Source organism: Peromyscus eremicus, chromosome 13 (assembly GCF_949786415.1).
Source record: "Peromyscus eremicus chromosome 13, PerEre_H2_v1, whole genome shotgun sequence".
Classification (NCBI taxonomy): Eukaryota; Metazoa; Chordata; class Mammalia; order Rodentia; family Cricetidae; genus Peromyscus; species Peromyscus eremicus.
Genome location: NC_081429.1, coordinates 29,337,091 through 29,364,551, shown reverse-complemented (window position 1 = coordinate 29,364,551; position 27,461 = coordinate 29,337,091). Strand labels below are relative to the sequence as shown.

The 27,461-nt window shown below is 38.2% G+C and overlaps 1 protein-coding gene across 11 annotated transcripts; it reads left to right on the top strand.

The window, feature by feature from the left end:
• The first annotated feature begins 10 nt into the window (after positions 1-10).
• Positions 11-27,461, top strand: Mff (mitochondrial fission factor). Of its 11 annotated transcripts, XM_059278559.1 has the most exons (13): positions 11-180; positions 3,151-3,259; positions 3,876-4,049; positions 4,153-4,225; positions 5,023-5,243; positions 5,652-5,821; positions 9,709-9,797; positions 11,517-11,591; positions 16,498-16,656; positions 20,145-20,177; positions 21,755-21,814; positions 25,597-25,681; positions 26,659-27,461. In XM_059278559.1, exons 5-13 carry the CDS (start codon positions 5,063-5,065, stop codon positions 26,788-26,790), a joined length of 984 nt encoding a protein of 327 aa, XP_059134542.1. In that variant the 5' UTR covers positions 11-180; positions 3,151-3,259; positions 3,876-4,049; positions 4,153-4,225; positions 5,023-5,062; the 3' UTR covers positions 26,791-27,461. The 11 variants fall into 11 exon arrangements, with proteins under 11 accessions (XP_059134542.1, XP_059134538.1, XP_059134541.1 ...); XM_059278555.1 differs by lacking the exon at positions 4,153-4,225; XM_059278558.1 differs by lacking the exons at positions 3,876-4,049; positions 4,153-4,225.

The window sequence follows — 27,461 nt, the reverse complement described above, 5'->3', positions numbered from 1 at the left end:
ATCCAGGAAGGGGCCAGTCCTGGCCGTTCTCGCGTCTGTCCCGGCCCGCTGCGGCCGCTCCGCCGCTCCTTTGCCCGGGCGCCTCGGTGCGCTCGGCCAACGGCCTCTGCGAGCGCTCGCCCGAGCGCCCCGGAGCCGGCAGGCGGCGGCCCTCTCCAGGGACCCTCCAGCGGGCCCAGGGTGAGTGTTGTAGTGTCCCCAAGCGGGGCTCGGGGCCTAGCGCCGCGGCCGTGACACCCGCCTCCCCGGGCCGAGCGGAGCCGCTCCGGCCTTGGTCCGTCCTCAGGGCCCTTCCCTGCGATTATCAGGGTCCAGCTTCTTCACCCTTTCTGCTTCAGCATCTTGTTCTGTAGAACAAAAGTCGAGTTTTACTGGGGGAAAAAAAAAAAATTCCTGTTAGTTAGAGGTTAGGTAGCGGGAGGAATCCTGTAAGCTTGGACCTGGGCTTTTTCGGGCATCTCTTCCTCGGACCCATCTACCTCACAGTATGACCTTGAGCCTGTCGCGTTTGTGTGTGTGTGTGTGTCTGTGTAAAACCCGTGGAATTAGAGAACGGCCTTTGGGAGGCCCGGAGCTGACCAAAACATCCTTACTCGCTCTTTGGGGTGCCCTCCCCGAGCTGGGTTCCAGTGCCCTTACAGCTCCCGACCTCCGTTTGCAAAAACAAGCCCTTGTTATAAATGCAAAACACAAACAGGGACCAGAGGCTTGGCTTAGGAGCAGGACGCGTTGTCTGGGAAGAGCAGCGCGCTCCCTGAATTGGTGGCGCCTTCTCCTAGCAGAGGACTAAAGCTTGAGCCCAGTGGTGCTATGCGGGCCTCCTGGGGAGACAGTGAATGAGCGGTGAGAAACACTCTCTCCCTCAGTCCCGTGGGCTGCTAATGAGAGTCCCCAAAGAAAAACCTTTAGGGAAAGTAGGACGATTTAGTCCTAGTTAGTATTCTGAGCTCGCAGTTAGATTGTTTGAGGAGGGTGGGGGGAGGGATCTCGATCTCTCTCCCTCCCTCCCTGCCTCCCTCCCTCCCTCCCTCCGAACTTGTGAATTGAGGTAGCTTTTCAATGGGGTTGTCTGTGATGTTCCCGAGTATACTTTTTAACTGAAGTGCTGTTCTGGAAGGAACTGTGTGTGGTCACCCTTCCTGTCTGATAGGGCTACCTCATTTTAGGTTCACAAGGTTTTTCTGTCACTCGCTCTTTACTCTTGTGAATTTTTTGTTGTTAATAGATACAGGATTGGGGTTCTTATTATTACTTTTTTGAGGTCTTTATAAATTCTAGATCTGATTCCCCTGTCAGCTATACCGCCAACAAAGATGCTGTAGAATCTCCGCTCTAATTTGTTCAGAAACTTTTATTTTCTGCAATACCTTTTGCCAATTCTTGCTATTATGCCCTGGGCTCCTTGAAGTCCTTGGCTATGCCAATGTAGCTTCAAGGTTTTGCCTGTTTTCCTCCAGCAGATTCGGAGTTTCATTACTTCTTACATTAAGGCCTGTGATCCACTTTGACTTAATTTTTTAATAGTTTTGTTTTTGTTACATGTACTTATATGCATACAGCAAGTTTATGGTTCTAAGGTATTGATTAAATATTTCCTTTAAAAATAGATTTGTGTTTAAGACAAGTTAAAGAAGAAATTAAGTGTAATGTGTGGGACCCCACTGAGTTTGGAAAATATTGCTGATGTTTGGGTATGGCCTAGAAAAGTGGATCTGTGACATCAATTAGAAGTCTAAGGAAGATTTTTTATCAAATTATACATCAAGCATGTAGTGATTACCAAGCAGATTCTAAATGACAAAGGCTGTGGAATTAAAGCCTTAGCCCCAAATGAAGTGTGTTCGTCACCAAAGGTTATTACCCAAAGTACCAAGTTTAATGAGGAAGAAAAATAATTAGGTCCTCGTCTGCTCTATTGAAACATAAAAACTAAACACTGAGGCAGTATATTAAGTCTTAACAGAGAAGTTTTATTTACTTTTGAAATTGAAGTAGTTTAACTACAGGAGACGTTCTCCTTTTGGTCTGTGAGTCTTTTCAAAAAGATTCCTAAGTTAAGATATTGTCATAGGATGAAATTTTGGGAACTTTGACATATGCTGCTCGAAACGAGTGAAATGAGCTAGGAGAGCACTGGAGTCTGAGGCAGGAGAGTCAGGGATCCAAGGCCAGTCTGGGCTCCATAGTAAGACCCAGTCTCAAAATAAATAAATAGTGAATTGGAATCCAGCAAAGGTTAGGTGGATGTTGGTACATTTTGTGAGATAATGTAGTTTAGCATCTTAACGCTTCTTTCTAAGCTTTTCCTATGCTTTAGATATATAAATGCTTGAAAAGCTCTTCATTTATAATGATGCACAGATATTAATAGAAGTTGCCTATGGGAACCTAGATGGTGGAAGATAAGATTAGGTGGGACATTTCATTTTCTTTATATGCTCTGCCTTTTTGTTCTGCTTTTTTAGATAAGTCTCACTATGTGGCACAAACTGGCCTTGAACTCTGTCTTTCTGCTTCAGCCTCCTGAGTGTTGGGATTATAGGTATTCACCAGGCATAAACATAGAGAGAAGAGAGAGAGCTCAGCCCTCTCTATATGTTCTTATATATTTCACACAGTGTTTATTTTTGGTTCTGTGTTTTAAAATGAAAATTTAACTGAATTTCCTTACTATATAAAAGATATGTATATACACATTAGTTTAACTTAAACATATCTTTGACCTTCCAGCTTTCTAGATAAAAGTCTTACTTTACAAGGTTTGCAGCCTTCCTAATGCTGCAAAATGACCCTTTAATGTGGTTTCTCATGTTGTGACCCCCAACCATAACATTATTTTGTTACTACTTCATAACTGTAATTTTGGTACTGTTATGAATAGTAGTGTAAATACCTGATATCTGAGATGCGACCCCCCCCCCCAAGGGGTTACAACCCACAGGTTGAGAACCACTGCCTTACATGGTGACTAGTCACCGGGTTCTGTCTGCAGCACGAAAACTTGTGGTAAGCTTGAAGTTCTTTCTCTGTTTTTTCTTCTGCTTCTTAGTGTAAAGTTGTACATCTTTGTGTCTTTTATTTAAAGAATTTGCAGCTAAGTCTCTAATAATGGCATCATCTAGCTTCTCAGTCACTGTTTTTCTCCCTCAGGCACGAAAGTGGCTCTCACTCTAGCACATGCGCATTGGAGCAATTTAAGGATTTAATATGAAGCACAGAAGCTGATAGTGCCAAATAGCAAGCCCGTTGTTTCACATTTGTGAGTAAACTTTTTTCTTTGGCTCCATTTTCTCAGTCTTTAAGGCCTCTGCATGTCAGTTCCTTAAAAAGCAGACATTTAGAGGGGGAAAAAAGAAGCTAGTTGGCAATTATAATCCAACTAGGTTTACCACACTCAGCAACCTTCAAGGAGTGTGCTTTAAGGCCTGGAGTACGATTCTGGTTTAAATCCTTAACCTAGTTTACAGAATAACCCCTGTAATTAAGACACTTATGTTGTCTTTAATGTTTTATTGCTCTTGACTTACAATATACTCTGCTGGGAGCTTAGTGTAATTTGGCCTCCTTTTCAGGAAACTGTTTATGCACCAAAGTTTTAGGCAACCTCAAATACATTTACTTTTACCCTTTTATTTTCTTCATGATCTTTTTATATCCTATTGGAATGTGATTAGGGGAGTTTTCTGGTAGCCATGCTTCCCCCAATCTGACTTCACATTTCTTTATGTCATGATGGAACTTTCAATTACCCTAGTTGCAAAATCATGAAATTTGGTTTTTCAAATCAAGTCATTTTAAGTAAATAACTACTTTTATTCATAGTTCTTACAAAATAAATTGTTGAAATACTGATTTTTATTCTTTCTTTTTTACAGCTGGAAAAGCAGTGTCCGTGTTGTTATGTACACCTCCAAAAACAGTTCAGATCTGTAGGGGAGTTGTTGTGTAAAGTAAACAACTACAGGGTAGCAGTATTAATAGCTATTGTAGACGTGTATTTGCTCTATTAAAATGAGTAAGAAAACGGGCAGTGACACATCACTAGGAAGGTCAGTGAAACTTTTTTCAGTTGAGCTGGTATTATAGGTTGACAGACAGTAGCTTAAAAGCTGCTTGCCATAAGCTAACCATGCTCTTTTATGCTTTTCTTAGCATTTTTTATTTGGGGGCAACATTCTTTCGACTACATCTCCCTGGAATCATGGATCCCTCTCCAATTTAGAAGGTTACTCAATGCATTTGTACTATTTTCCCCTCAAAGATATTTGATGCTTCCCAAAACTACATGTATAAATATAATATTAAATATAGGATAATAATGTGAACATTTAAGCCCTTAAAATGAATTCGTACATTAAGGGCGTATTGATATAAATCATGTGTTTGGCAGTCATTGCATTTCAGTCATCAGATTAGTTTACAATAAGAAATTTTTATTTGCACTATGTGATTTTTGAAGGAGCTATACTTTTTTTTGGTATATTGAGCATTAGCCTTATTTGCCTTTGGATTCTGATTTTCATTGTTGAAGGGATTTATTTCATGCACGATGCCAATTTCTGATTTCATTGCTATAAAGTCCAGGCAACATTCTTCCACATCATTAGGATTTTTTTTTTTTTCTTTGCAGGGCTTCATGCATGCTAGACAAGCACTCTATCTCTGAACTATGTTCTTAAAGGCCTTCTGGTTGGGATTTTTATTTCAGGCATTTTTGAGTTGCATATTTGCTTACATGCATATTTGCTTACACACAGAATGCTTATGTCTGTGCATTTGTATTGTGGTTATATAATACTTTAGAAACTTGCACCTAATCAGTGCCCTCTCCAGTTCATTGTCAGATGCTAAGCCAGAGCTTTATGTTGAAGAGTGTTCTCTTTGATTATTGTCCTTCTGCTCACGAGTGGGAAGTTTCCTTTTGCCCTTTCTACTATACGGTATTGTCTTCTGACATCGCTGCATAGAGGAGATTGACATTTCACACTCAGTCATCCTGATCTTAACCTTTTCTTTCTGTAGGGTGAGTGGGGCAGCATTTCCTTCTCCCACTGCTGCTGAGATGGCAGAAATTAGTCGAATTCAGTATGAAATGGAATACACTGAAGGTATTAGTCAGCGAATGAGGGTCCCGGAAAAATTAAAAGTAGCGCCTCCAAATGCTGACCTGGAACAAGGGTTCCAAGAAGGAGTTCCAAATGCCAGTGTGATAATGCAAGTCCCAGAGAGGATCGTTGTTACAGGTATCTCACACTTGATTGAAAGTGTCCCATTATTTGTTCTTTATTTTTATGAACATTTTAGTTTTTTCAAAATATTATTGAGAAAAAATATTTTCACACATTTTACAAATACATGTACACCCCCCCCATCATGATACAGAACATTTTTGTCACCTCAAGAGGCTCCTGTTCCACATTGTGAGAGTTCTTCATACATTTAGAGACAGGTTGTTTGAGGTTTTTGTTTGTGTTTGGTCACACATACATATGTTATAATTGCTGCACCACACACTGTTAAATATTTGTGAAATATCAAATGCTGAAAAGAAACCACTGCTGTCAGGTAGGTTGTAATACAAATCTGACAGAGGGTAAGAACATTTAACAAACACCACTGTGAAATTTCCTCGCCCCCTTTTCTTCCCCTAGGAAATAATGAAGACATTTCCTTTTCAAGACCAGCAGATCTTGACCTTATCCAGTCCACTCCCTTTAAACCTCTGGCACTGAAAACACCACCACGTGTGCTCACACTAAGTGAGAGACCACTAGATTTTCTGGATTTAGAAAGACCACCTCCAACTCCTCAAAATGAAGAAGTAAGTAGAGTTACCACCCTTTATATTTGAAAGAATATAGAATAAAGTTAAAGAAGAGTTAAGCCATGAAGCATATGTTAGCCTTATATGATGGAAGCTTTCCTCCATATGGCAATATTGGGATCAGTTGATTTTACAGTTCTCTACGTAAGGTATTACAAGTTTGTTTTTGTTTTCTAACTTAACAGTTATGTGGTAGGGAAGTGAAAATGTTGGAGAGCAAGTATTGCTACCGTTTATGTAGACTTAAAAGACATAACTGTTAATACCTCCAATGATGCAGACAGTTTCCTAGTTTGTTTTTGTTCTACGCAGTGCTGGAGCTTGAACCAGCATTTGGAAGTGCTAGGCAAATGCTTCATCACTCTGTACCTAGGAAAGGAAGTTTTGCACTAGGAAATAATGACTATGCCGTTTTGTTATAGAATCATCTGGCAAACAAACTAAGAAAGCCTTTCTCCTGACACTACTCATTCCTTCAGCTTGATGAAAGGTTCCCACCAAGTTAGTAGCGTTGATGTCCCTATTGACATAAACTTGGTGGAAAAATAGACTTAAAGGTGTTAACAGTAGAATTAAAGTCTTGCCAGGCCTGTTGACTTAAGACCAATATTGAAGGTTTTGTTCTTAAAGACAATATACAGACATACATTTTTATTAAAACTGGTACTCCTCTGTCAACTTTGATTTTTCCATGTATTCCTTCCCAAAGAGGGTTATGTATTCATGTAAATCAGATTGCTGTAATTCCTAGTACTAGTCTTGCTGTTTCTTTAGGTTTAGTTTCTACTTAGGTAATTTAGATCATATGTTCATAGGCGCCAGTATGAACATCTTGCATGTTTACTTAGTGAAAAGCACTACAATTTGTTAATTATGGCCAAAAACTGTCAAGTTACTTTTAAATTTTATTTATTTTGGCAACCATTTTTTGAGATTTTATGTATGAAACGCTGCCTTCTGTAAGTTTTCCATCTGTATAGTCTCAGCAGGACAGTAGGATGAGGTAAGGAGATGACATCAGTATACACAGAGCTTGTAAAGCTCTTCAATATCAGGAGGAAATCAGTGGACTCTTGGTATGCGTGCTGGCTAATTTTATATCATCTGGACACAGGCTAGATTCATCTGATAGGAGGGAACCCCAATTGAGAAAAAAACGCCTTCTTAACCTGTATAAGATTGGGCTGTAGGCAAACCCATGGGGCGTTTTCTTAATTAGTGATTGATGGGAGGAGGGGCAGCCCATTGTGGGTGGTACCACTGTGGGCTGGTGGTCCTGAGTTCAATAAGAAACCAGGCTGAGCAAGCCATGAGGAGAAAGCTGGTAAGCAGCACCCCTTCATGACCTCTGCATCAGCTCCTGCCTCCAGGTTCCTGCCCTGCTTGAGTTCCTGCCCTGCCTTCCTTTAATGATGAATTGTTATGTGGAAGCATAAGCTGAATAAACCCTTCCCACCCCAACTTGCTTTTGGTCATAGTATTTCATCATAGCAATAGTAACCCTAAGACAATATGTCTGTCTAATGTTTACCCATATTTGGGAGGCACCTCTAGACAAAAACATTTCTTGATAATCCTGCCAACCAGAATTAGTAAAGAGCTGTGTAGTAAGCCATGTGAACAGGGCCTGAAACTTGAGTGCTTGAATCATGGCCATTCTCAATGTTCTTAGAGTAGATCTGGCTATGTGATGAGGGAGGCAGAAGCTTTCACAATAACACTACCTCTCAAAAAGGAACTTCCCTAGGCAGCTAGGGCCAGTGTGAGATCTTTCAGAGGACATGGAAAGAGGTCTGTGAAGAAGAGTTAGAAATTGTGCCTGTGCAATTTGTACCTCGAAGAGTGTGTTCAAGCTAGAAATTGGAACCCACCATCATGTCCTGTCTGTCAAGCAGCAGTATGGAAAGATTAGCAATAACTTCCAAAGGCTCTTTGAAAAGTTCACTCAAGTACAAAGAGAAAATCAAACCCCAAATTAGTTGTTCCTACTATAGAGAAAAGCACAGTAATGCCATCCATTTGTAAAATAAACCAGAAGAGCACTGAACCCCATGTGCACCAAAGAAGTGTCAGGTGATTTGGAAGAAGAAAAGTCAGTTGGCCTGTGTAAACTAGGACTCAGTTTGGGAAGACAAGAAAATAAGTAATGTTTTTAGAAAGGGAGCTTTTGTTCAAACCAACAGGCTTAAGCAGAAGCTGTCAGGTGGCATCTACAGGTGCCAAATCCCACATCAATCTTGTACAGATGTACAGCCAGAGCTCAGGGACTAAGAGAAATTATATCCAGCTAAACCAGCCTTATCATAGGTCACATTTAGTGGTCCTGGAGGCTGAAGATTACACAGAAAGCCATGGATGTCTGTCAGAAAGTTAATCTAGCAAGCAGTATTCAAGGCAACAGGTGGTTATCAGTACCCTATGGTGCAGTGTATTTGTGGCCCAATGTAATTGATAAAACCACTGTGAGAATGAAAAGCAGAAGACTGTAGGAGACCTGAAGTATAACAAGCCACTCTAGTATACCCTGAACTCATTGATGATGAAGACTCCCAGGTACTCAGTGAATACTCCAGTATGTCCTGCAGTAGCTAAAAAAAAAAAAAAAAAAAAAAAAAATCAGAAAATTCATGCATATGAGTCTCATCACAATCCATTGGCAATTTGTTTACTCTCTTTTCTTCCCCCTTATCCATGGAAAGAGAAGCTGAGAGTATAGGAGCAGAAAAAGCGAAGTTTTAAAATGAATAGTTTTTGTGGTTTTATATTGTGCACATACACCCATGGATGATTCATTGATGTGTATTCACTTTCTTTGTTTGGTTACCATATTGCACCCTTGTTTTAGAGTTTCTCTTGCTGTGATAAACCACCACGACCAAAAACAACTTGGGGGCGCTGGAGAGATGGCTCAGAGGTTCTTAACCTGCTTGCTCTTCCAGAGGTCCTGAGTTCAATTCCCAGCAACCACATGGTGGCTCACAACCATCCGTAATGAGTTCTGTTGCTCTCTTCTGGCCTGCAGGCATACATGCAGACAGAACACTGTATACATAATAAATTAATTAATTAATTAAAAAAAACAACAACTTGGTGAGTAAAGGGTTTGTTTCATTCACAATTTCATGTAACAGTCCACTGTTGAAGAAACCAAGTCAGGACTTGACAGGAACTAATATAAAGCCATGGAGGAGTGCTGATTACAGGCTTGCTCTCCAAAGCTCACCTAGACTATTTTCTTGTAGCACCCAGGACCATCAGCCCAGGGTTGGTACCACCCACAGTGACCATCAGTCAAGAAAATGAACCACCAGCTTGCCCCAGGCAAGTGGTGGGGGGTTTTGTCAGTTAAAGTTCCCTCTTCCAAAATAGCTCTAACATGTGTCAGGTTGGCATCAAACCAGCCAGCATGTCCTTCTCAGAGAAGTGCTTGCTGTGTATGCGTGAGAAGCTGGGCTGGAGCCAAAAGGAGCCACATGGAAAGCTGGGTACAATAGTGCGTATCTGAGTAGTCCTGGTCCTGGGAAGTTGAAGACAGAAGGATCCTGGGGGCTTGCTAGCTAGCTAGACTAGCTGAATCAGTAAGTGCTAGGTTCATTGAGAGACCCTGTCTGAAAAAATAAGGTGGAAAGTGATTGAGGAAGATACCTGACATCAACCTCTGGCCTCCATACACATGTGCACACACAACAGAGGGAGAGAAAAAAAGATTTAAGACCAAGTCTTACCTGTCTGTAATGCACAGGTTTTGCTTCTTGGTTTGCTTTTCTCAGCTCCTTGTAGTTTTGTGAGTACCCTTGGACAAAGTTTTCTGTGTTTTTTAATGCTAAATAGCTTCTAAGCTACCAAGAATATTCCGTTCCTTCCCTTTTTGTGTGCCTTAACAGATCCGAGCAGTTGGCAGGCTAAAAAGAGAGCGTTCTATGAGTGAAAATGCAGTTCGCCAGAATGGACAGTTGGTCAGAAATGATTCCATGTGAGTAGAATCACAGCATTGTATCTTTTTTTGGTAGAAAAAAAATCATGGTAGATTTTCTTCTGTATTTTGTGTGTGCATACCTTTTTCTAAATAATTCTCATAGTTTTTAAAATCTGTTTTACATCGATGGTTATCACTTTGTGCTTGTACTTTTTGTAGTCTGACAATCTGACAATTTTGTCGTGACAGTTTTTCAGCCCTGTTTTTCTCTTCTGTGTGTCTGTCACTTTTATGGAAAGTGAATATTCTTTCTCCTTCACCTTTTGGTCAGTTTTCATGAACTCATCAGGAACCCTTTGTGATGTCAAGCATCATGTTAGCTTCTCTGGAAACTTAGCCAACATCAGGCCATGACACATCTCCTTTGAGAGCTTACAAACTAGCCAGAGCACAGTACCATTACCGTTCTTACAGTGCACCGTACCGAGTTGTAGTTTAGACCTGGCTGCAGAGTACAGTGGTGCAGAATGGGCTCTTTGGGGGGCAGGGGCTTAGTATTCAGAGTTGGAAGAAGACTATTTTTGTCTTTGCTTTGAAAGAAGTCTTATGAACAAATTCACTGGCATCTCTAACCAGTCAGTGAAGTTGTATCTCAAATGTAAGTTTTTGTTTGCTTTGTTGAAATTGTGTTCTCCATGTTGGGTGCAAGGGAAAACTGAGTTCTTCAGTTGCTGGAGAGTCTCTCACAGCAGTTGCAGCTATCCTGAAGGATCACGTAGGAAGAAGTTGGGTTCAAATGAATATGTGTCTCCTTTATGAAAGACTATCTGAAAGACTCAACCATTATTAACAAGATTTTAAAGAATGAATCAATGTCTGTTTTCCTGAGCTATCTGGTTGGCAGATGTCGACATAACCATGAAACCCATTTTTCTAAAATTGTTTCCAAATATACACATAGTAAAAAGACTCCACAATGTATTCTTATGGCTAATGTGGGTAAAAAAGCACTAATTCAATTATTTCCTACTTGTAATGTGTAGTTTGTAAGGCAGTAGAATTTTCTAATAGGCTTTCCTACTATTTAAGTTGTGACTTGCTGTTTAAGCCCTTAATTGACCTTTTATATCTTAAAATTAAAACATGATTACTTCAGTATTGTATCACCTTTTCACAAAGTATAGTATTGATGGCTAAGTTTAGATGAAGATAAAGGAAAAAGCTCTCCCTGTAAGTTCCTCATAGCACAAAGGTTAAGAGCTAACAGATTCTTGATTTTCTTTAAATTGCCTTCATGGCATTTTCTATATATCTAGTAAAAACAAAGGTCTTGATATTAATAAAAGTTTGCCCATTGTTAATTTTACAATTTACAGCTGAATTCCTATTTAAAGCTCTCCTATGTCTGATTAAACTTAGGGATTTGTATAATGTGCATAAAATGGGCATTGTTCATTTGGTAAACAAGAAACTATCCATTCATAGTTTACATCTGCTACAGTAATTGTTGAACTCCTCCTCCTTTAGTCTGTTTTTTTTTTTTAACATTGATTATGAACCATTATTCATGAATGTTTGTCTGCCTCCGCTCTCGTTTATTCTGTAGCTCATGAAGACAAGTGCAGATGAGCAGGGACTTTGTTTCCTCAATTCCTTTTAAGAAGCAGCGAGGTTGATAGCTGTCACAAAAATGAATTGTGACAGTAGAATCGTAGTAGAATCATTTTCTTTGTTATAAAAACTGAATATGTAAAAGAAGCATAATTATTATTTAAGGTGGCACAGATCAGATTCTGCCCCAAGAAATAAAATTTCAAGGTTCCAGGCATCGATTTCTGCACCGGAGTACACGTAAGATTTTATCTGCTCTATTTTTCCCAAGTAGGGGTTGCTTTAATTTTACAGGCTTATGTTATTACTAATCTGTTTTACCATGTAACTGACATATAATACCCTAACTCTGTTCTAGTACTTCTCCTTCAGGATTTCTCAAACTGTCACTATATACTTTATTAATTGGGGCTGAGGGGCAACTCTAAGGAAGTTTTATATGGTTTGGTGTATAGATGAAAGGAAAATGAAATAATTTCTGTACATAAAGAGAAAACCCTTTTTTGTTTTCTGGATTTTGGTTTGGTTGGCCTGTGAGTTCTCTGCAGATTACACTTAGCAAGGTTCAGCAATCCCAGTCATGTTTTTACACTTCAGCATCTTTCCTTGCTTTATTTTAGTCCAGAGGAAAATGAAGTCTTACATGTGGTTTGTCATTAAAATTGTTTTTCTTTTGTTTGTTTGTTTTTTTTTTATTTTTATTTTGTTTCCCTGTAGAAAATTATGTGTGGAGCAATCTTTTGAGATCTAAGTCCTTTGTTTTCTCTAACTATGACAAACGGTGTATAAGAATGACTGCCCGCTCCTGACAGTGGGACATTTTGATATGAAATGTAAAAATTCAAGCAGCATATGCAAGGCCTGCACATACACATGCATGTGCAAATAGTCAGTGGTGTTCTCAAATAGCAGAGGAAACCACACGGATAGCCAATGACTATGGTTCCTTGCTGTGTTTCTGAAAGTTACTAAATTGCCTTAGTCATAGTAACAGCAAATTACAGTTCTATTTAGGGTCCCAGAGAGGCCAGGTGTAGTGCCACACACATTTAATCCCAGCAGAGAAAGGTAGAGCTCTGAATTCAAGGCCAGCCTGATAAACATAAGCTAGTATGTATGCTGAGACATTGTCTCAGAAAAATAAAAATAAAAATAAACGTCCCAGAGAAATTAACAGAGTTTGTGTTTCAATGAGAATATTTTTCTTTCTACTTTTTCAAAGATGCTAATTCTTCAACATTAACCTCACAGTTTGAGAAACATTCTTATGAAAACCTGTGGAGAGAGCTCTTCTACTTTGAACTTTTCTCTTAATGAGTTGTGCCAAGTCACTGATTTTCATTTAGTTCTGATATTGACTAGCCATTGCTTACTTAACCCTTATATGTAAGAGTCTGTGAGCATGAGGTAGAGTTGTTACTAATGAAATAACAGGGTAAGCATGAGTACTTCTTCAGAAGTTTAAAACTTATTTAAAATACTAAACGAGATTTTGCTGTTTTATAATGTTAGTAGCAGTTTATTATCAAAGTGCATTTTTTTAAATTATGTATAAGGCAGTATTTGTTTAAATACCTGATCTCAGTGCCTTGCATTATGTTTGTATTTTTTATAATAGCTTACTCGTCAAAATTAAACAATTAAAAACAAAAAAGTAACTAAACCTTGGTTAAGTAGTGAGTGGACAGAGGTGAAAACCGAACTCCAAAAATCACTATATCCCTCCACAGTTGATTCCACTAGAGGATGTTATAACTTGTGTGGTAAAGAGTGGTAAAATTATTTTTCTTTGTTGTTGTTATTGTTGTTTTCAGTGAAATTTATTGGTTAGAATGCATACAAGAGTACCTAAAGTCACTGAATTATTTTCCTAATTCCTAATAAAATTACTAAATTCTTGTTTCTAATTGAGATAATTTTCTCACCTTACAATATAATTAATCAGCTTAAAAGTAGCCCTTCATGTTCTGTTTTTGCTGTGTCTAGTGGACCGCCTTGTAAATAAATGAAAAATTATATTTCTTACCAATTTTGTAAACTTTAATTCTTCTTTGAGAAACAGCCAGGGAAAAAATGCTTTTTTGTTGCTGTTAGTCAGATATCTTTAATGGTTTTGATAACATCTTCATGTTGTGACCTGGGGAATGTAGCTCAGTAGAGGACGGACTTGCTTGGCGTGTGTAGGCCCTTGGGTTTTATTCTAGGCACTGGGGGAAGTTTTTTCTTAAATCCTGTTTTGTTTTGCAGGACGTAATTTCATCTTTTATTGTTCTACATAAATATTTCTATTAAATTAGTTAAATATCAGAAAAGTTTTCTCTTGTTTATGACCATATCACATTTCATATGATCCTAGAATCTTAGAATTGGAAGAGATATGTAGTTTTTTTTTTAATTTATTTTTATTTATTGATTTTCTGAAATGCATCATAATTAATCATTAGGAATAGAGTGAGGACCTGTAGATTATTTAGACTCTAACCTTCTATTCATTCCATCTTGAGAATTTTTTGCCACTAATCTGAAGTTAGTTTATGCTTGACTGTTTTATAAGATGACCACCTCATTTTCTGTGTATGTACTTTGAGATTTCTTTTTCTTCTTCTTTCATTTCTTGCTTTTTCTTTCCTTCCTTCCTTCCCTTCTTTCCACCTGCTCACCTCAGGCATGTTAAGTAAGTACTCTATCGGTGAATTATGTTCTCAGCCTGCTTTTCAAATTTAAGTAGTAAATAGCTTTTTTTTTATATTTTAATGGAGAAAATCCATTAATATTTATTATGAATTTGGAAACCATCCATTGACATATTTGCTTTAAGATTATAATTCAAAATACTAAAAATGATGCTCATTCTACAGTGAGTTACTTGTTAATAGAGTATACAGAAAAGTTCATTGTGAGCCCTAAAATCAAAGAAACAGTGCTAATTTAAAACTTGTCTGATGACATTTAGCCAGTTTTGCTGCCAGCTTTATCAAAAAGTGTATTTTTTGCAAACCTAAACTCAGTGGAGGTGGTGCACATTGGGATTTCCTTCTTCCTCTGTTGTAATATCGGTCTGTCTTTCCATCTCTGTAACTTATTTGTCCCTGTGTTTCAGCCTCCAGGGGGAGGGAGACTCGGGGAGGAGTTTCTCCACTGTGAGCATCAACCTTGCCCCTCACCCCAGTCCCGAATATCTCCATGATGCAGTAATAGTGACACAGAGTTTAAGTTTCCAGTTCCACCCCGGCTGGGTGGGTGGGAGGGTGGCAACTGTAAACTTGAGCTCAGCCTGACTTCTTGCACACGGGCGCTTCAGGTCTTCCTTGCTCTGTATAAAGGATGCTTATCTGCAAGCCACACATAGGCTGCACTCCAGCCACTCTAGTTTTGTATGTTTGCTTCTCTCTCTCTCTCTCTTTCTTTCTTTTTTTTTTTTTTTGTTGTTGTTGTTGTTGTTGATTTTCCTCCAGCTATTCTAGGGTGTTTATTATAGAATTTGCCAAGTCCTGTGGATCAGATTATACATTGACATTTTTATTTATGTATGTATGTATATAGGTATATATGAGATTATACATTGATATTTGTATATATGTATTTATATGGGTATATAAGATTATACATTGATATTTTTATGTATGTATGTATGCAGGTATATATAAGATTACATTGATTTTTTTTTTCCCTAGAGGATTGCCAGTCTCTGACATCTAAAAACTTCAGTTTATCTTGGCATCATTAGGCCAAATTCTAGAATTTCTATATATGCCAAGATTTGGCTTAGATTTTTCTCTTCTAAATAATCTTTGGAAAGTGCAGTTTTCAGATTTATTGCACTTTTCTCTTTTAGATCATGAAGATACTGAAAGTTATTCATAAACATAGAGATTATGTTTAAGTTTTGAAACTGAGGATATTAAGTAACAGTAACTATCCTTTCCAAATTGTCCTACTTTTTTAAAATCTTAGTTTCCAGTCTAGTATATATTAAGGGGAAAAGATTACACAAAAGATTTTTCTTCATCATGGTTCTGCTTTTGAATGTCATATGCAAAAATTAAAATTAGCCTAGCTTTGGTGGTTCATGCCTTTAATTCCTATTGAGACAGAAGCAGGCAGATCTTTGAGTTTGAGGCCAGCCTGGACTACATAGTTTCAGGCCAGCCAGGGCTACATAATGAGACCCTGTCTCAAAAAAACAAAAATTAAAAACAAGATTACCCTAATGTGCTTTGCTCCTTGAAACTATTGAACCCTCAGCTTAGAGTCTTGGCCCTCTTTTTGTAAAAAGAAAAGTCTCAAGTCCATGCATCAGTTAAATGTATCATGCTCCAGTATTAAATAGTTCTCTGAAGATACCAACACAGCTATTAAGAATTTAGGTCTGAACTATGTAGGCAAACAGCTTTGTTTAAATGTGGTCAGTTTCACCCAAAGAAATTGTGACTCTCAGTTCTTAATGAAGGAGTAATCAGATTATTGTCACTGAGAAGCCAAGAAATATTGTCATCTGCCATCATGGTAACTTAAGTGCCCTTGTCTTCTTTCATTGTATTCCCAGACCTGGGTCGTGTCATATTTTAGTCATCTAGCTAATTAAATTAAACAATCAAAGTGGAACTACAGTTTTCTGAGGTTTTAGCTCATCATTTCATTCATTTCCTCGTAAACTCAGCTTGCTTCATTGTCATTGTAAAGTATTTCAAATGGTGTCTTTATGGACTGGTGCTGGATCCATGTGTTTAGGTGTTGATATTTACATACTAGGATACTGTGTCCTGCTCTTTATCATTCATAAGCCATGTGCAGTGTTGATTCATAGGTGTTGGTTTTACTGAATGGCTGTATGTGAATGACACTGACTAAACAATGCCTCCTTTCTCTCTTCCAAGCCTTGAGCACACTCACTGCTGGATTCTTTCCCTCCAGTTGTTCCTTCTGCTCAGTTTGATATTTAGAATTACAGACCGACTGGTGTTACATCATGGCTGTTTTTTAAGAACAATTCAAAATGTTTTTTAACTTCTTCTGTTTGTTCTCTTGGGGTAGATTGAGGGTGGGAAGTGTGGGCAGGAAAACAGATTAAAAACTGCTCAGCTGAAGTTTTATGAAAATCTGACTTGAGTGTTTTTCTCTTCATTTGCTGTGCTTATGTGAACAGTGTGACACCATCGCCACCACAGGCTCGGGTCTGTCCTCCCCATATGCTACCTGAAGATGGAGCTAATCTTTCCTCTGCCCGTGGCATTTTGTCGCTTATCCAGTCTTCTACTCGTAGGGCTTACCAGCAGATCTTGGATGTGCTGGATGAAAATCGCAGGTGATTGGTCGCAGCGGCTCTGCCGCTTTGTTGCATATGTTTTGGCTCCTTATTTAGTGGACTGTGGTGTTGTCTTTTTGTTTGCTCCTTTCAGTCTCTTTCTAAGATGCAATGGTTTGAAATGGCTTGCTTGCTTTCTTTTCATTTGAAATTATTGTCCAAAATTCACATTTCACAAGATTATAGCTTTGCCTGAGTTATGGAAGGCATTTAGTTCTGCACATAGGAAGTGTAACAACTTTTTTCAGTGGCTTTGCTGGCCTATTCTAAGTGCTTGATTCCACTTGGAGATATGGCAGAGGGACTGTTGGACTGAGTGTGATATCTGGGACTTGAGCATACTACTTGTCTTCAGTTTTTTTATTTAATTACCTGTACTAGTGAAGTAATAAAGAAGGTAGGAGATGTTGCTGTAGCTTCCAACACACTTTCCTACTAGCTATGGATTCTAGGCCCAGACTAGAAATTCTGTGTGCTATTGTCATTTTTGGATAATGCTGGTATTTTTCAATATATTCATAGTCTAATACCTCATTTTGAACGTCTCCAAGTAGTATCATTAGAATCCTAATTCAGCTTGTTTAAACAAGTCATTTTTTTTACCTTTGCTCTTTTCTTCATTAACTTACAGTATTTTAAAAAGATGGAGTCCCGGAGCTTTGTTGATGTCATCTGGGAAAGTCAGATAAGCTTCACTCCAGCTCTGAACATTGGTCTCATGGCTTTGAAAGTCGCTGTTTGTATTTTTGCCTTCATTTTATTAGATAATTAGTGTTTGCACTTTTGAAGGAATCCCAATAAATGTAGCCTTAATTTCTTAACCTGGTGTGTCTCTGGCTTGCTCAGAACAAGCTTGTTCTTGCTGCGCCTTTAGTCCTCACAGAACCAGCTCTTCACCTGCGCCAGGAGTGTCTGGACTGTTCATGTTGTTGATCCAGGGCCTTCTATGTCTCCCCAGGTTAATGTAATGGGACATGTTTGGGCCATAGGACTTCACACACTGTAGTGAAGAAAGCTTTGAGAACTACAGCATCAAAGACAAATTAGCAATATCGTACACGTATATGTATGTATGTATATAGAGATAGACTTTTTAGTTGTTGGATTGTTTCTTTTCCTCCAAGGGTTTAGAGTCCCTTTCAGCTCTCTGAAGCTTCATGAACTCTATTTGGAAGTGATAATCAGCAGCAGGGTTCAGAAGGAACAGTGTAGATAGAGGAAATCTCTCAGATTCATTCAGGATTCCTCCACTCAACAGCTAGCTGCATGCTGGCCTTAAGCGTATAACTTGTGTCTCTTCTCTGGGCCTCCTTTTCCTCATCTGTTGAGAAGGTGAAGAGGGGATTATACTTGGCCGACTAGATTCTTGAGACAAGTCTTCTGCCCTTCACCATTATTTAAAATGTGGGGCTGATGGCTTCAACTTGCTTTCTTGGTATAGTAGGAGATTCTTGGAGGTCATAACCAGAAAGCACTGACATTAGAAGCTCTAATTGGTAAAGGCTAATTCCACCTTCTTTCCCTCCACCAGATATCTTCTTTAACTTTCTTGTTATAGTAGTCCCTTAGGAGAGATGGCATTCATGGGTCAGAATTTATCATGTCTGATGGTATTGTAGTGAAGACTTCGGATGAAAAAGCGGTATCTAGATCATATGTAGGTGAATTCATCACTAGATGACAGAGTTACAGTCCATTGTTACTGTCCCACTCCCTGCCAGCATATCCATAGCTCAGATGCAATGATGTGGCACTTGGAGAAGTGTGGATTTTTTCCCTCTATGGTGAGAAAAAATATTGCCTAAAGTTCAAGCATACAAAATCTGAAATCTTACCAGTGTGAAGTTTGTATGCTTAAAAGTAAACTATGAAAAACTATTTGGAACATAACTTAATGACTTAAATAATCTTATTAACCCAATTAAACTTTCTAAAAGAAAGAGCTGGATGTGGTAGCTCACAGCTTAATCCTGACACTTGGGAGTCTGAGGCAGGAGGATTGCCATGAGCTCAAGGCCAACCTAGGGTATAGAGTAAAACTTTGAATCAAAAATCAAAAAAGAGCTGGGCATGATGGCATATGCCTTTAATCCCAGCAGCACTCAGAAGACACAGATGTCTATGAGTTCCAGGCTACCCAGGGCACATAGTTTCTAGATAGTTTCATCACTTGGCACCTTGAATCCCAGAGAGTGGGTTCTCTTCAGCCTCACCAGTGCTTTCGTTACTGAAAGGTTCGGTTTTTTTGGTTTTATTTCAGTTGTACAAAGTTTAATCAGAATTTTAAATGCCAAATCAGTTTTTGTTTCTGCTATGGAAGAGGTTGGCCTGATTTTTCAAAGAAATGGGAATGTGAAATTTGGATAATGTTCTACTTGCATGATTATAAAATAATACTGCTTATACAGTTTTCAGCGCTTTTATGTTCCTTGCTGTTCATCATTTTTTTTTCTTTTCTGTTTTATTTCTCTTGGCTATCGTGTTAATGCAGTATCTTTGTACTTGGGAGTGCACATTAAATACAGTGAATGTAAACTAGAACTATTTGTCAGAAAAAGCAAGAGCTTCCTGTTTGTTTTTTATTGTAAAATGATGCAGATTCCTAGTTTCTCAGCATAAGAACTATTTTTAGTTTGTACGTTAAGTGGCACTATAGCTATACTGGGTTTTCTTTCTCTGGTGAACTTGGTTTAGGTAATCTAAACAGAGTTAAGCACAAAAACCAAATGAATACCTAGGTGCTATTACAAAAATTCATACGCACAAGTTAGCTCTGTACGTTGGGAAAACTGACCAAAACCTCAGGAAGAGTCAGCAGGTGTTCTCTGCCCAGTTGGCAGCAGGAAAGCACTGTTAAGATTTGTCTTTTGCAGGGCTCTCCTATATTTGCTAGAGCTGCACATCTAATTCTCAGTGTAAAATACTACCATCTTCTAGAGAAAGCAGTCTGTTATGTGTAAAACAGTAGTCAATCATTAATATATGAGTTGTTCATAAGCTTTTGTTGGAGTGGCTTGATTATTTTTAGTTTTCCTTTAGCAGGTTGTACTTTTTTTTTTTTTGAATGACTGGAATAAGAAACCAGTGTATGAATGGTTTCTATTTTTGGCAAGTATCCATAAAATATGTAACATACAAGACACAGCTCATAGAGTATCTGTTACAACTTTTGTTCTTAAAAATGTTTAATTCTTGGTTCTCCAATCAACCTGTTTAATTACTATAATAGTTGAAATTTTTATAGAGAAGAATTGCATTCTCTTAATTTAGACTGTTTTTAACTCAAAAATGTCAGTATACAAACTAATACTCAAATGTGGTAGCCTTAGGTCTCCTTCCCTTTGCCACTCTAATTACAAAGTACACTGTTGAACTGTTTCCTTTGACATTAGGTCATTCTTATGGTAGAAACTGGTGCTTGAATGAAGTTTCTAATTTTGCCAAATACCTGTCTAATTTACTTTTATATTATATGTATCAATTGCCAGTGTGAGAAGACAAAATGAGATACGTTGTGAAAGGTAACTGTATTGTTTCTCCCTCTGCATTTGTAAAAGGGAAATCTCTGTGGTGGAAAATGTTTAATATGGCAGATTATTTTGGCCATATTAACACACTCTTTAAAAACCTTTAGGAAGCACATAGGAGTGGCTTCATTTTGTTACCCATTCTCCTATTTTATAATTTAAGTAACTACAGTACATACTTTTCCTTAGTTCACGAACTAGAAGTTAGTAAGACTTAAAAACCTATCTGAAGAATATGTCATTCAGCAGAGCTCTATAGCAAGCAGAATGAGCCAAACCTGTCTCTCCCTCAGGTCTCTTAATCCCTTTTATTCTAGGCTCCAAAAATATCCTTAGATCCTAGTAGTCACTTTAGGGCACACAGAAAGTCAACGTTAAATTTTTCATTTATATACTGAGTTGTTTAAAAAAAAAAAAAAAGTCACTTATGGGGCTAGGATTGTAGATCCGTTGAAGTGCTCAATTAGCATTGAAAAGGCCCTATCTTTGATCCCTAGCTCCACATGAAGTAGTGTGTGGAGGCAGGAGGATCAGAAGATTAAGGTCATCCTCAGCTACACATAACTTGGGGCCAAACTGTGCTGTATGAGACCTTGTGTCAAAAAAAGAAAGAAAAAAATTAAAAGCAGAAAAGAAAATAGTGGTTTATATTCCGCAACTGTTAGTGTCAGAAAAGGCTAGAACAAGTGTTTCTAAACTCTATGGTGATTGCCATTATACGTACAGTGAAGCAAACCTGATTAGTTACTTAGAAAAATGTCCCTACATGGCCCCTCTTCTCATCTCTTGATTATTATTTTAAAGACAGTTCACTGGTGGGGGTTTAGAGTATGTTTCTTGATTTTAGCAAATTTAATTGAAAAGGTTCCAACTTAAGCAGGTAGAAGACTAATTGTCCTATCACACTGAAGCATGTACTAAGACTAAAGGAAAAGCCCCACAAAGTTTTCCAGTGCATCTTGGTCATCATGCAGCAGCCCTGTATGTCATTCATGGTTGTCTCAAGTTCAGGTGCACTCACATACTGATTGTACTTCTGGTAGTCTCCCTCGCCTTTGTTGGCCCTGTCTTTACCCTGCTTAGTGTTCGAATGGGACACAGCTGCATTAAGACATAAGGCTTATTTGATTAATCAGAATTAATGAAGCAAGAGGGAAGGGCTTGTGGGCAGTGGATATTTGTTTAAATTTCTAGTTTATATTTGAGCAACCATGGTCATGCAGGTGCTACTAACAGAAATTCTTGACATGCTTTTAAAGTGGCTAGTGGCTTTCTTTTTCCAATTGAAAAAGAGGAATTACACTTTTTAAACAGCACCGTAGAGAATTATATGTTGGTGCTATTTTGTCATATTTCTTTTGTTGTTTTTTTATTATGAAGTGTTAAATTATGAAAATCATTAAAATGGGGAGGACACATGAAACAAGGATTTTCAAAGCATTTGAGGGCTATTATATTGTACTGAAGCATACAATATAATCCTATCTGACATTTCTTTGTCTTGTTTTTGCTTTATTTTTGTACTTCTCTGTTTCCTGACTGTCTTGTGTCTTCTGCAAATCCTGCCCTAGACCTGTGTTGCGTGGTGGGTCAGCTGCCGCCACTTCTAATCCTCATCATGACAACGTCAGGTAACTTGAGACTTTGTGATTACCAAAAGACACACGAATGTGATGGAGCTTGTATTGTGCAGGACATCAGAATGCATGCCATAGCTATGATTGTATACATGTACAGCTTAGGCCTCTGCAGATTTCTCTCAGGAGAAATACTGTGTTTTGCTAAGAACAGAGATGATAATTAGTCCTGACATTTGTCCGCCAGAATATGAGAACATTGTATAATAATAAAAAAGATTATGGTTGGGTATGGTGGCACATGCCTTTAATCCCAGCACACAAGAGGCAGAAGCAGGCAGATCTCTTATGATTTTGAGGCCATCCTGATCTATATAGTGAGTTCCAGGTGAGCCAGAGCTACATAGTGAGACCCTGTCTCAACATTCCCTGCCCAAAAAAATTATGGCATTGTGTGATAAGAATATCTGATTACATTTATAGCAGTATTTTAGTAGCTTTATAAGTGATAGAAGATATAATCTTAAATCTTGTTTTATGTACATAACTTTATCACCTGTTGATTTGAGCCTTTGTCTGTGATATTTATTCTTTTCATACTGTCAGATGTGCTTGGCTGGTACAAGTGTGCTCTCAGGGGCCAAAACCTTCAAGTATTTCCCGTCTTCTGCAAGGACACAGAAAATGCTGTCACTCATCAATTTCCAAGCCAGATTTAAGTAGAGCTGTGCTGTAGCAGTGGGTTTAAATCTGGCAGCATTGTTTCTCTTCTCCCAAGAGGCTGGCGTGTTCCTAAGCAGGAGAAAAGAGAACCATCCATTTCTTGTTAATCTCATCCATGTTGCCTTGGTGGTCCCTGACCACTGTGCTTCCTCATTTCTTCTGCATCTTAATTTAGGCCACACTGGTCTCTCCTGATAGTTCTTGTTAGTTTTTAGTCCTTTAACTTTCTGAGAAGGTATTTTCAGTGAATGGTAGGTATAACAGCATTTGTTGGAGTTTTTAGTTCTGAAAATACAGTTTTAGTTTAAAATAAGTTCATACTTTTTTGTTTTAAATTGAAGGTGTGATCTGGTTATATACTTAACTTTTTTTTTAAATTTCATTTATGTATTTAATATATAGTAGTGCTATTTTTCCCTGTGTGCCTGTACACCAGAAGAGGGCACCAGATTATAAACTGCCATATAGGTGCTGGGAATTGAACTGAGGACCTCTGGAAGAGCAACCAGTGCTCTTCCTGAGTCATCTCTCCAGCCCCATACTTAACTTTTTTTACAAATGGAAATTGTCTTTAGATTTCTAAAATGTTGGTAATTTTTTTCATGTATTTTATTTTACTTTTTTTCTTTGTTAAATAAAGTAGTTCTCTGTGTGTGCGTTGATGTGGGTGAGCATGTCTGTTTCTTGGCCTATGTGGGCGGCAGGGGGTTGGAGGGGCTGTATGGGTGCAGCGCATAAGCATGTGGAGCAAAAGGTCGCCCTGGGGTGTCTGTGTCATTCCTCAAGTGTTGTCCTCCTTGGTTTTTGAGACAGGGTCTCCCACTTTGCTTGGAACTTGCTAATTGGGCCAAGTTGACTTGCCACTAAGCCACAGGAATCCTCCTGTCTCTGTCTCCTGGATTACAGGGATGTTTCCCTACACCCAGCTTTCTTATTTTTAACATGGGTTCTGGGCATCAAACTTAGGTCCTCACCTTTGGATAGTAAACATTACTGGCTGAGTGTCACCCAGCCTTGCATTCACCTTTGATACGGGTGCTGCTGTTCTTTGATACTGCCCTTCCAGTTATTCATCTCATGTGTGACCTTGGAGAAATAGAAAAATTTTATTATTTTGAGCATAAAATATAGAAAAGAAAAAATCTTTGGCCCATATTTTTCCCTACTAATGATTTAATAATTTGTGGGGGCAGGTTGTATTATTGTGGTTCTGAGGACAAACTCAGGGACTTGCACAGGTAAGCAAGTGTTCTGCCACTGAGCTACACCCCCTAATCCTCTAGTTCCATTTTAGTATTTATGAGTAGTTTGCTCAGTTTATTAAACTCACAGTTCCATTGTCTACTTAGTTTGAGTATTTCAAGACACATTGTTTCTAAGAGGGAAGGCATGGCTAATGTAAATCATCTGACCTAGCCATAAGAGAAAATGCAAGTCAGAGATTGCTGTAGATTATCTGAAATGGGTACATGCCATCGATTATTTAAATCTACTTTGCATGCTTTATTAAGGTATTTCTGGGGTGGTTTTAACATTTGAAACAGTAGAACTTTGTGCGTAGACATATTAGCATGCCTTATATCCCTTTATGTAAGGTTATATAGTTTTTGTAATGGGGAGTTTCTGGGAAGATTAGAGTAGATGATCCATGTGCCAACTCTGTGTAGCTTGTATAAGAGTAACTTTTAATTTTACTTATATTCTGTTCCATATCACTTCACTAAAATAACCATATAAAATATAAATTAGAAACACATGTAAATAAATTGTATTTGTATAAAATATATCTCAGTAAAAGTGTTCACTAAAATGAATTTTAAAATGTAGAAACCTGGTGGTGGAGTGGCTTGGCAAGTTAAGAGTGCTTGCTGCTCTTCCAGAGTTCTCGAGTTCAGTTCCCAGTACTCGTGGGCAGCTCATAAGCACCATCACTAACTCCAGCTCCAGGGGATCCAGGTCTCCTCATATACTCATGTGGAATACACTCAGACACACACACACACACACACACACTTCACATTGTTTTCTTTAAAATATAGAAACCTAGACAAATGGAAGAAATAGTATTTCTGCATATTTATTTTTTAAATTTTTATTTTGAAGTTTTATACCTGCAGCCAGGCGTGGTAGTACATGATTGTAACACCAACACTTGGGAGGATGAGGCAGGAGGATGGCCATCCACGGCCACATAGCAAGTTTGAGACTAGTCATGTGAGACTCCCATTTCTAAAATGCCACTGTATCCCCAAGTTAGCGCCCTTTTAGAAGTGAATGCATTTTAACAAAAAATACTATTTAAGGTTCTTTCTTTGCGTTGTCTTGGTGGTTTTCCAGCATTATTATTTTATATGCAGCCTCTTGTTGGCTTATTACTGAGCCCGTTTTGTAGCTAAGTGAAATATAGTTACAAGAGATTTAGAAGATTATATACTCATTTTTGTAGGAGAATACAATAAAGAGTAACTGGAAATCAGAAGTAAAGTAAAAAAAAAAATAGCTGAAGAAAGGCAGGCAGAAGTGGAAGAGTAATAAATGATCAGTCTCCTGTCCGTAGTTGACTTTGCATTTCCTGCCATTGAGTCTCTGTCTACAGAATGACGTGTGGACATGGCTCATATATAACTCTTGGGTGTCAGTGTGTCCTACAGTGGCAGATCTCAGGCCCTTTCAGACAGAGACCTTTCCTTTAACGTTGCTGCATTTCCTGCCTTGAAAAAAGTATCTAATAAGAATTTTTTTCTCATCTTTTGCAGCATCATAGGTAGTCGACTTAAGCTACTTTTCCTTGCTTGTGTCAATTCAAATGGGAAATGCAGCCGGGCGGTGGTGGTGCACGCCTTTAATCCCAGCACTTGGGAGGCAGAGGCAGACAGATCTTTGTGAGTTCAAGGCCAACCTGGCCTACAGAGCGAGATCCAGGAAAGGCACAAAGCTACACAGAGAAACCCTGTCTTGAAAAACCAAAAAAAGAAAAAAAACAAATGGGAAATGCTTATTTATATTGTTAAGCATGAGTCTTTTGAATACTTCCTTCAGTAGTGTATGACACAACACATGACTTGACAATCACTCTTAGTTTTTAACTTGTCTTTCCATATCTTATCTGCTAGGTATGGCATTTCAAACATAGATGCAGCCATTGAAGGAGCATCAGATGACATGACTGTGGTAGATGCAGCTTCATTAAGACGTCAGGTAATTACTGCCCCAAATAAAACATAACCTAAAGCTATCTCTGTGAAATATTTCAAAGTAATAGTTTGCATAATTTTATTATTTTCTCTCCTATGGATCCCATGAGTTCAGATTATCTAGTAAGCCATAATTGATTTTCTCAGATTTATTAAAGATTTGTTAAACCATCATTCAAATGTTTTTGACCAACATAAAACATTGATACCAAAATGATTGATATAATCTGGCCAGTATCAAAGAGTCTTGATGTACTAATAAACCAATCTAGTCCTCAATTTTGTGTTTTGCTTTTGATATGTGGACAGTCACTTTGGGGATCTTTGTTATTATGTATAATTTCTTCACTTTAGAAACCACTGCTTTGAGTTTTCCCATTGCCTCTATATACATATTTCATGAGCCTACCCATAATCCCTGTCTTATATCTGTGGTTCTCATGTGCTTACTTTTGATATGCATTCCTGCTGCCTCTACACAGAGGCAGTCCCATGCAGGGAAGGTATATTTGGTGTTCTCATTATGTATGCCAAATATATAATGAAGATCTGAGTGGCATATCAGAGGGTCCACTATACTAAGTGGTTTGGGGCTGTCTGGGTATTAGAGTGGACACAGTTCTCCAAGTCCAAGACTACACAGCTGAGCTCATGGAGGAGGCCCAGAGAAGAGCAGACATCCTCTGCTCCTTCTGTGATAGACCCTCCTGACACACTTCATGTTTCCCACCAGAAGAACACAGTGCAACAGTGTCCTTACACACTTTCCCTAAATCAGATTCACAGAATGGAAATGAAGAAGCATATTTAAATCCGTTTAAAGTATTGTGGGCAGTATTTTCTTTTCTATTTATAATTATATTTATTTTGATCCAAATGGAACTTTCTGTGTAATAATTTCTTTGATAAGTTAATGTACTGTTTTTTAAAAATCTGATTGCTGTATGCATTAGTACTATTTTGTATTTGTCTTTCACTTAGATAATCAAATTAAATAGACGTCTGCAACTTCTAGAAGAGGAGAATAAAGAACGTGCTAAAAGAGAAATGGTCATGTATTCAATTACTGTAGCGTTCTGGCTGCTTAATAGCTGGCTCTGGTTTCGACGCTAGAGGTACCCTCAGCATTCACATATATTGATTGTCTCAACATCTGGAAATATAAAGGATTTGCAAACTTCGTTGTTTCTGTCTTTGCATTGTATGCCGTTTTATAATCCCAGCCCTGGAAATGTATTTTTTCCAGAAAGCAGGGGACTGTTCTGTTACTGATCTGTATTCAGCCAGTTCTGCAGTGGCACCTACACACTCTGTTTTTGCATGTTTTGTAAATAGGCTTAGGTTTGTTTGTTTGTTCTTAAAGAAAATCACTTTTTTTGGGGGGTGGGGCTCATCAGTGTGTGCAGCTAATTCTCAGAAAAGAAATGACAGTCGTAAAGAGTGAGTTTAGAAAACTATCTGTAAAAGAAAACAGTGTTTCTCAGATGATTAACCAATTTCTTTGATAGATGCTTTTTGTGTCTGCATCACAACATTAATGCTTTTGAAGTCATAGTCTGGTGCAGCACTTAAGAAAAGTCAAACCACCTAACTCTTCTTGATCACCTGTACAGTGGGAGTGTAAAAACTCCTAGCGATTCAGCAGTTTATCTGTGTGCAATATGTTATTCTGATTTTCATCTTAGTTTTCTATAAAATATGTTTTTACCAAGTCCATGTGTGAATGATTTAAAAAACTAAAAATGAGGTATAAATGTAGTGTACTTAATAAACTGTCAACCAAA

What these genes read in the sequence shown, in the direction of transcription:
- Mff (XM_059278555.1), top strand. Translation starts at nt 4,012, where the DNA reads ATGAGTAAGAAAACGGGCAGTGACACATCACTAGGAAG. An exon ending in CAACTCCTCAAAATGAAGAA is followed by an intron (nt 5,822 to 9,708) that starts GTAAGTAGAGTT and finishes GTGCCTTAACAG; the next exon opens with ATCCGAGCAGTTGGCAGGCT. An exon ending in TTGGTCAGAAATGATTCCAT is followed by an intron (nt 9,798 to 11,516) that starts GTGAGTAGAATC and finishes TTATTATTTAAG; the next exon opens with GTGGCACAGATCAGATTCTG.